Below are 9,338 nucleotides of genomic sequence, written 5' to 3' on the forward strand. Positions count from 1 at the left end.
CCATGAAAATTGGCCTCAACAGATTTTAATGATTCCACAGTACATGTATTTGTCTTGTATTACTACAAATCCAAGCATTCGTCTCATGTCTTTACATGCGACTTTGGCACAGTAGTTAATATCTGGCTCAAAATGCTGATAAGAATTTACAACAAACCTGACAAACCTCAGGTATTTTACCTAAGTGACCTCGATCCAATTTATTCATGAAAGCGGTTATCAACTAGACCCGCTTTGAAAGGGAACCTTGTTTATGTCTGAGGTCATTCAAAATGTTTACAATTAAATACTGCCCACATGTTTGGTACCAGTACTTTTCCTTAATTTCTCCATAGAATTCAATCTTGTCTCATTGAATGATAAAACAACACAAACTTCAATTTTTTATGACAAACTTTAATAATAAAATTTCAAGTAAAGTTTAACAACCATTATACAGTTTGAGGACACAAAATGCAAAGTTACTTCTATATTTAATCTGGAAGCCACTTTTTTTCTGAACTTTTTAGGTTTTTTTTAAGTTTTCAACGAAATACATCTTTTATCAGTTTCAAACTGGTTTTCATATTAAAAGGTAAGCCTCCACTTATGCCACTAATCATTGACAAATCAGCTTCAAAAAAGAAACCACAGGTTTTTATGGTCAAGATCATGTATGTAGTTTTTAATACTGTGCATATACAAATTAAATCATTAAGAGGTTGGATGTTGATTTTAACCTGAGCTAAAATGACTCCTTTTTTCACATGTGTCATTTCTGAGCAATTTTTTTCCATTCATTTCAAAAATCTGAATGAGACGCCAAAATGGGATATTGTCATGTCGAAGTTTGTCCAATTGAGACACTCCACAAGTGTAATCCAAATGTTTAGGCCATTTATACACGACTAGCTTCAGCACTACACAGGTTTGGCACGATAGAACATTGAACACCAGCTAGAGAGGCAGGAAAATTTAACGCCAGTCCTGTCCTTTCTTTTGATTGGCTGGAATGGAATCTTGCCGCCCAGAATCTATCACAGATAATCAAATTTTTCATGAGATTCCTTAATGCGAGTCTGAGAAGAGATAGACAACTAATTCATATGTGGCCATCATAATAGCAGTGTTTGGGATCTGACGGACCAGTTGAGTTCCAATTCCTCGGTATAATCCGGCCCTCCCCTCCTCTTTATACACCACCAGTAGAGTCTGAAAGAAGGAGCGGTACTTGGTTCCCTCCTCCCTAAGTCGAGTACGAGCAACCTCTGAAATATAAGGATGAAAATAAATTAACAATGTATAACAAAGGAGTTACTTTCACCGGCATAAACAATTGAAAACCGACAATATTTACCATGTGGGTAAGCAACACAAGTTGCAATGGTTTTGGAGGTTGCTCCAGCCACCATACAGCGCAAAAAATCTGTCCAGTTCGTGCTGTCCCCAGAGTAGCGTTCTTGTAGACGCGCTTTGATGGCCTCATAAATCACAAAGTGGATGACAGTTTCAGCCATGCCATAGTAGGAAGCAGTAATTCCCTTGTAGAATCCACGAATTCCGTGTTGCTCGTTGATTTGTCTAATGCACTCCCTTACTGTTAATCTGTTGTTTCTCCTTTTTTTAAAATAAGCAACAACTGTTATTTTCAAAATCATCTTTATCAAAAAAGCATAATTTAATAACTTTTTTTAGAAGATCGTTAACCAATAATTAAATAGAAACTTGAGGAGTTCTTACTTTTGATCTAGTTGTAGGCGCGTCTTCACAAACCAGATAGGGTTAGTCAATGAACAGGATGTGAAACCTGAAATTAAAAAAAAAAAGGACATCAAAATCTTTATCTTCAAAAACATCAAAACAAATTGTTCAAGGTATAAATGTTGTGAGTGATAAGGATAGATATAACACAAAAGCATATTGTATATTGGTAGTTAGATGATTTAGCATACAATATACATAAAAATTCAATGTTATGAATAAAAGCAGTGCAGATGTTGTGCAATTGCAGAGTTTACAAACGTCTTATTTCAGTCTTCTGTGGTGTCGCATGTACATGTTGCTTTATTTTATTTTTATTTTTTATTTCCAATAACAAGGGATTTCAGTCTTTTGTTTTGCAATGTGCAAAACTGATGCATGAATGCCAATATGTGACAGCCTTTGCCAGTCTGCTGATGGTTTGACACATTATTGGGGTTAAAAATGAAGTTAATGTGAGGTGCCAATTCTTCAGTTTGATTGCAAAATTGTGTGGCCAGTTGGACAGTCATGCATCAATGTTGCAGCATTTCTCCACAGTGGAAAAGAATCCAAAATAGAGCCAAATCCAAGTAACCTTTACTGTACCTTCAAAGTACTCTCTGTTAATAGTGCCCTCTGGTGAGGGAGAAGAAAAGGGGCAGTACTCAAGGGACAGTACTCAAGTGTACTGTAGAAGTTTTCTTTAATGAAAGCTGCAGCATCCATCTGAAAAAACTTTGTTTAGGATTTGCTGCTACGAAAAAAATTTGCATGTTTGACATTTAACACAACTCCTAGTTGAAAGCTGTCCAAGAAAACCTGTGATCGAAGTTTAAAAACTTCATGTCTGTTAACATTGTGCTTAACATTAAATGCCATCTAGACGGTGACTATAATTTTGTTGAATATGTTGATGCGTTTCTTGAAGCAATGTGTATTTATATGATCCCTCAATAGTTTTTTTAATTCACCCACAAAGGGATAAATTGTGTGACAAAGGGTGAGGTAATTTTGAAAGCAACTCGTCACAATATTTTTGCAAGTTGAATCAAAGCAAACTGATGGATCGATGTGGGTGACTACATGGAATATTATATTACTAATTGATAATGTTTAAGTGCAAGATTTTAACAAACACATAATACTGTATTGTTTTAGAGTTTAAACAATGCTATATAACAGAACAATGAAAAAAGCAAATAAATACATAGTATGTCAGGTGAGCCTGAGCAGGAAGATTATTGGTAGACACAGTCTGCTTCCTTTGTTAAAGCTACATGGAAAGAGTATGCAATCACACCTGCTAAGGCCACTCTCACAAGTTTGTATAATTAATCATTTTCTCTGAGAATCAATGCAGTATTTACCTGCAGTGAGTGCTGAGAGGAAGTGAACTACGGGGGTGTCTGGGGTTAATCGGCTGTTCAGAAACGTCTTCATGTTGGCATAGGAGAAAAAGTAGATGGCTCTGGAATGACAAGACAAATATTTATTACATCATCAAAGCACCAAGAAATCATCTAGCTTGTTTTACATTTCTATGTCGTCTGCATGTGCCTCATTTTCATCAGAAATTAATATGACCTTGGAAAATGGAAATGAAATTGTTCTTGTTGTTAAAATTTATGAAAATATCTGGCTTCATCAGTAATTGTTGGCCTTGTTAAGACAACAGACTATACACTTTGGTCACAAATGCTAGATGGACTCCCACTTAAGTATGAAGTTTAGACAAGTGCTGTTAATAAACACAACAGGGAGCACAGTATATTATTCTTAAATGCTTCTGATTAGAATCTATTTGTGGTGCTATCTATGTGGTTCAATCTATTTAGTTTTTATAAACAAATTGAAAGGTTAAGTGCTTTTTTTAATCAGTAAATAAATTTAAACAGATTCAAATTCTTGTTAATTTCTGAAGAATACAGTTGGGTTGGGGTGTGATTCAGACCCTATTTCTAACAGAATTATCTCCAGTCAGGTCACCGATTCTTTTCAGTAAAACTCTTCCACTACACTATTCCTCATTCAATAAAACTTGCCCAGTGCTGACAAAATGGAAATATCGAACTTTTGAGCTAAAAATAACCGGGAAATTTTCCACTATCTGCAAGCCAACTATGAAATGGCAGCTTGCCAATGCCGCATAATGCATAATGCTATGTTTACTTCTTTCCGCATGAATGAGTTTCACCTTTTACCCCTTAAAACTTGTTCATGCGTTGGAAAACACATCATCATACAAAACTGAAAAACAAGGAGTTCACTGTCCATTATCAAGATGAACACTCATGACCCTTGATTTGACTCCATTTTTTTTTCAAGCAGAAAATTGCTTATGTTCTAAAACCAATGTAAATCACATGTTTATAATTTACATCTTAATCCCATTTCCTTAATTGAATAATGTTAAATGGTTAATTATATAAACAACACTGGAGGGGAATATTTCTGTAACCTTTAATTGAAGGTAGTCAAGCATGGCCAACTTGCCGCTATATAACTGGTGAGTAATCTTCCATCAATAATGTTTTTCAGGTGTACATCAATGAGGTCATACTCATAAATCAACTACTCAATAAAAGCAAATAACATCTTTGAATTCATACTCAAGACACATGGTTTTCAAAGAGTATATTGAACCAAAAACATTCCAAAGCACTTTTTCACCAACCCCCAAAATAAAACTATTGTAATTTTCTGGGTAAAATTTTAGGGTAGTGTCCAACATATTATCTTTTTTTAACAAATATAAAAGAATAAGGCTAGACAGACTTCATTCAGTTTGATATAAATGACTTTAATACATTGCCTTCAACAGATTACTTGATAAATCTTGGTATCGATCAAACTTATTTGCATAACATACATGTATAAATATTAATTAATGTGTAGATACAAGTGAATAATTATCTCTATCAATTCTGTGACATTCTTGTAGATGTAACATTCTATTAAGATATGGAAATGTGTGGTGTTTGAAGATTTTGTACAATGTTCAGTAACAGAAATTGAATTTACCTAGAAATTTAATTAACCAATCAAATATGTAATGGGATTTTTTTCCCTGGTGGTCAACTGATATCGAAGTAAAAATTTTTTTTTATTTTCATAGGATCAATCTACTTAGCCAAGGTTACAAAATGGATGCATATGAGAAATACATTATAATAAGGTACTAATGTGAAAAGTGTACCACTATCAAAGCCCTCTGTATTGTTCTATAATCTATAAAAAGGCCAGTGATTCAAAATCTAACTATAAATTAGGTCAATGTGTTAATTTATTTGAAATGTTTTACTACTAAAGAATTTGATATTTCCTGTTTACAATTATTACCATGAAGTACAGAGAAGAGGATTGAATTGAAATGGTATTTTTCATCACTCTAAGCTTCCTAAAGACCTTAAAATTAATGTGGAAAACCTAAAGGATAACAAATTGTGTATATTTACCTTGATGGAGCTACTCCTACAAGATTTGGTCCTAGACCCCTGAATAGACCCTGCACACCTTCTGTTTCCAGGATGTGTCTGAAAACATAATATAATCTTATGATAAGTATGGACAAAATAAAAAGAAATATTCTGCAATTTTTAAGGCAACCAATATTTTCCTTTTGGACAGAGTAATTTTGATCCAGACTTACGCCAAACAATACCGCAGGCTTCCTGTCCGCGTCCTCATTACTGGGAATACTGCCCCTTGACTTGTGTGGATGCCCGCAGCGTGGGCAAGGACTGTATTGTGTGAGGGTCGAAATGCAGGGTGGTGGGCAGATGCAAGGCTGTTCCCCAGCGATGACTGTAGCCTCGTCTTCACAACTTCTAGAGGACATGTTGCTACTGCCCCTGCTGTTCCTCCCGCTCTAAATATAAATAAATATAAAATTTTTGATAAAGTTGATTTTACACATGAAAGCAAGAGCTTTGATATAAAAATTTTAAATATATCTTTTTAGATACTTGTATTTAAAAGTAGCTATCAATACCAAATTGACCTAGTTATCAGTCCAATACACATGCACCCATAACAACAAACTGGTTTGGACTTGGACTTTTTAAATTTATCAACTTGACCGTAACAGGGTTAGACCGGGTCTGGGCATCATGGCTTAGTCTGGTTCTTGTTTACCTAACATCAGATAATATCACTTGACTTCCACCTTGAACCAGTTCCATCAAGTTACACTTAATGTATCAGCAAATTTGAATTTCTTTACAAAGGTGGCACATTACAGTATATTATAAAATAAGAAATTTCAATAAATTTCTAGCATTTCTTAAAATTCATATTAAAATAATGGTCAATGGTTTTATTATGATGATGCAGCATGGCCTTCTCCAATTTAATTTTTGTTTCTACCCTTGTAGTTTGTTGCATAATAAAAGCTTTCTGTATCTAAACTGAGTATTTTATCTTTGTTTTTATTATCATGTAGTCTACGTAAAAAAAACCCCATTGATCCCCTGTAACTTTTTTGTTTTCATTGAGGGATTATGCCTAACGTTACCTGACACACATCACAGGCTTACCGATGACCCAATGACACAGTAACGGTCGGTCACGTGTGGAAATTTTTTTTAATCTCATTTTTAAATACAAAAGTACATCCCGTTTCTTTAAAAATTACAATAACAACAGTATTATAAAAAGATGGGAGACATTCCAGTAAAATTTGGACTTTAATTTGTATGTGCCAGTCAGGTTTTCACCTTTATCTGACGTAAATATTAGGTTTGTTGTCATCATTATCGATGCAAGAACCATCAGTCTTTTAAAATTAAATTTAGCTTATAATATTCCTATTTTAAGATATATAGTTGTAATTATGATATTTCATGTAAATATAAACCCATAAATGAAATACACATGCCAATGTTGACAATTACATAAGGAGTTCGGCTTACAAAATCCGGTTTCAGTGAGACAATACAAGGGGACTTCACGCGCCTTTTAAAATAGTCTCTATGCTAATCTTGCCAAAAATTGTTAAGTGTTACATGCAAAATAAGCGAAATTATACCCATTACTGAAAAAAAAAACATTTCTTATTTGAGCTCTGTCACACAATCAACATATACGTCTTTTGTAATCGCGCAAACCGGCTTTTTCTATATTGACACCAACCGTTTGCCAAAAGAGGTCTAAAATTAAAACATAGAATCTTACCCTCCAGCAACAAGATGTACAAAAATTCCTTTATCATTTGCCATTTTACACAACTTTTACAAAACACGTCTGACTTTGTCTACAGTTAATTCGAAATACCTCCAACTCACAAAATTTTCGTGCACGAGATGGAAACATGATCGCCCTACTTTCCAACCAATAATATTCCTTTGACCTTTCGTTTCATTGGTGGATAAAAATAGATAAGCACATGGATGTCTGACCTTGGGAAATTTTCTAGTGTATTTATTTACATTATCAGGATCGCGGATCTTATATGAGAACAGGGAGCGGGGAAAAGTTGCTATTTCTTCGTCGACGAAGAGCACGTTCCATGTAGCCTATATGGTTTATTTAAAAAAATAAAACTTGCACATAGGTACATGATTTTTGTGCAAATTATTTCAGCATGATTTTGTGAACATATTCGACTTCTTTAAATACAGTTTAGATCTATTGAGCTTAAATTAGCCATGATAAGACTTTCTATAAAAATGCTGTATAAAGTGAATGTAATAATGGTATAAATTCATCCAGGTTCTTTATTTTGATTCTTTATAATAAGCCTACAGATGACATTATTATATCAATAGTGAATGCGTGGCTGTTGGAGTTAAATTCCGGTTGTTTCCAGATTATGCAATAAAGAATTTGTCAAATTAGTATCATTATAATCATCATATACGTACATGGCTATGAAAAATTCAAAGATGAATATTTCATTGACACAAATCAATTGAATTACACTCACAATAAAATTGGCAAAGTCTCATATTAAACATTATGTATAGTTAATACATAATTCTTTTTATCTTCTCACAATGTACATCACCACGGTAAGATTGTTGTTGTTTTTTTCAAGGTAACGTTACATGTATTTATAAGTGACCTAATAATATTTATAAAGTATTATATATATGGCATCACATAATTTTATAAACGTATTTATATAAAAATATTCTTACAAAAGTAGATCGACTTCTTTGTTCAAAGCAGATTATATACAGCTCTAATATATATAAATGTTTACTACGGTAGTTTTTATATGGCTTAATGTATTTTAGTTATTACAGAACAGAACACTTACATAAACATGCACCCAAGGTTACAAAATGCATGTCCATCTGTTGAACGTTAATATTTGGCGACCGACCATCTCTCTCTCTCTCTCTCTCTCTCTCTCTCTCTCTCTCTCTCTCTCTCTCTCTCTCTCTCTCTCTCAGGCATACATGTACGTGTATTTTTATGTTGTTAATGTGTGGACGTTGACCGACTTTAGCCTCAGTCGGCCAGGTGTATGGCCAGGCATCACGTGTCATGAATTAAGCCAAGCGTGCAAAAGATTATTCATCATTATTGTGTAGGTGTACAAAAAAAAAGACACCCCCTCCAAAAATCGTATGCATTAGAAAAGAGATTTTGATTTGAAAGTGAAATAATTTGATCTTAACAAGAAAAATGCTTCTTCTTTTTTTTTTGGTGATTCATGCGCGGGTATAAAGATAGTGAGCATTTCAGAAAAATACATGTATGTATAACTCATGATATTAAAATTTAAAAAAAAAAAAATGATTCAGTAATATTATTTGTAATGTTCATTGTGTTAAATAGAAGAAACAGTCATTGTTTGGGAATTTGAATCCGATATCATTATGATTACATATATATTGTGCAGTCCGTGATTATTTTTTTTTTAGATTGCTGAAGGTTTCGACTACATGATCGATAAACTGCATGGTTAGAACTGGATCATGTAGATTTCAGACCTGCCAGTTTCTGAAGAGTGTATATGAGACAATTCTTTATAATAGTGGTTGTAACTAGAAAGATCAGGTTTATTTTAATAGTTGTGTCAAAAAGCAATGTAACGCACTTTGAAAAATTACACTCTTTGAATTTTTTTTTCAAATTGCGTTAATTTTGGGATCAAGATATCGTCGACATCAACGCACTTTGAAAAAAAACCTTGGCTTCATCGATATATTTAAAAAAGAATCAAATGCATTCTCAGCTTTTCTCTTCTCGATTTGAATTTTTGTCTTTTCTCATTAGCTTGTGTAGTTTGACAATTTACACATATAAAACAACTCGGGAGATTTGAATTATCAAATCTGATATAAACCGATTATAGCAACTGTCTTTTTTGTTTTCAACAAATTTACTTTTTAGAAGCATGCAGGTACACTGCGCTATGCCAGAAACGAAAATGATTTATATATTATATATATGTATTACTTATCATAGCATGAATGAAATGTTGAATGTACTATTCCTTTTTCACTATTCCAAATATTTAATCAATAAAATGTATTATGAGTAAGTATAAAAGTAACTAAATAATTGTTAATGTTCATATAGAAGTTAAAGCCCTTTAATAAATTATATAATTATGCTTAAGAAATTTGTGACCACGAAATATAATTCCTTCTTACGAAATAAAATTC

The 9,338-nt window shown here is 33.2% G+C and overlaps 1 protein-coding gene across 1 annotated transcript; it reads right to left on the minus strand.

The window, feature by feature from the left end:
• Positions 1–375: 375 nt before the first annotated feature.
• Positions 376–7,036, minus strand: LOC128189759 (solute carrier family 25 member 36-like). The gene is made up of 7 exons (XM_052861507.1): positions 6,895–7,036; positions 5,372–5,590; positions 5,178–5,255; positions 3,090–3,190; positions 1,720–1,786; positions 1,337–1,596; positions 376–1,247 (listed from the first exon to the last, which is right to left on the minus strand). Exons 1-7 carry the CDS (start codon positions 6,936–6,938, stop codon positions 1,048–1,050), a joined length of 969 nt encoding a protein of 322 aa, XP_052717467.1. The 5' UTR covers positions 6,939–7,036; the 3' UTR covers positions 376–1,047.
• Positions 7,037–9,338: the final 2,302 nt, after the last annotated feature.

This window comes from Crassostrea angulata, chromosome 6, assembly GCF_025612915.1.
Source record: "Crassostrea angulata isolate pt1a10 chromosome 6, ASM2561291v2, whole genome shotgun sequence".
In the NCBI taxonomy this organism is placed as follows: Eukaryota; Metazoa; Mollusca; class Bivalvia; order Ostreida; family Ostreidae; genus Magallana; species Magallana angulata.

Bases quoted from the DNA above. Each gene is read 5' to 3' on its own strand.
- LOC128189759 (XM_052861507.1), bottom strand. From the start codon at position 6,938: ATGGCAAATGATAAAGGAATTTTTGTACATCTTGTTGCTGGAGG. The intron at 1,787-3,089 runs GTAAATACTGCA...TTTTAATTTCAG, and splicing joins CCTCTCAGCACTCACTGCAG to GTTTCACATCCTGTTCATTG. The intron at 1,248-1,336 runs GTAAATATTGTC...CTTATATTTCAG, and splicing joins TTGTGTTGCTTACCCACATG to AGGTTGCTCGTACTCGACTT.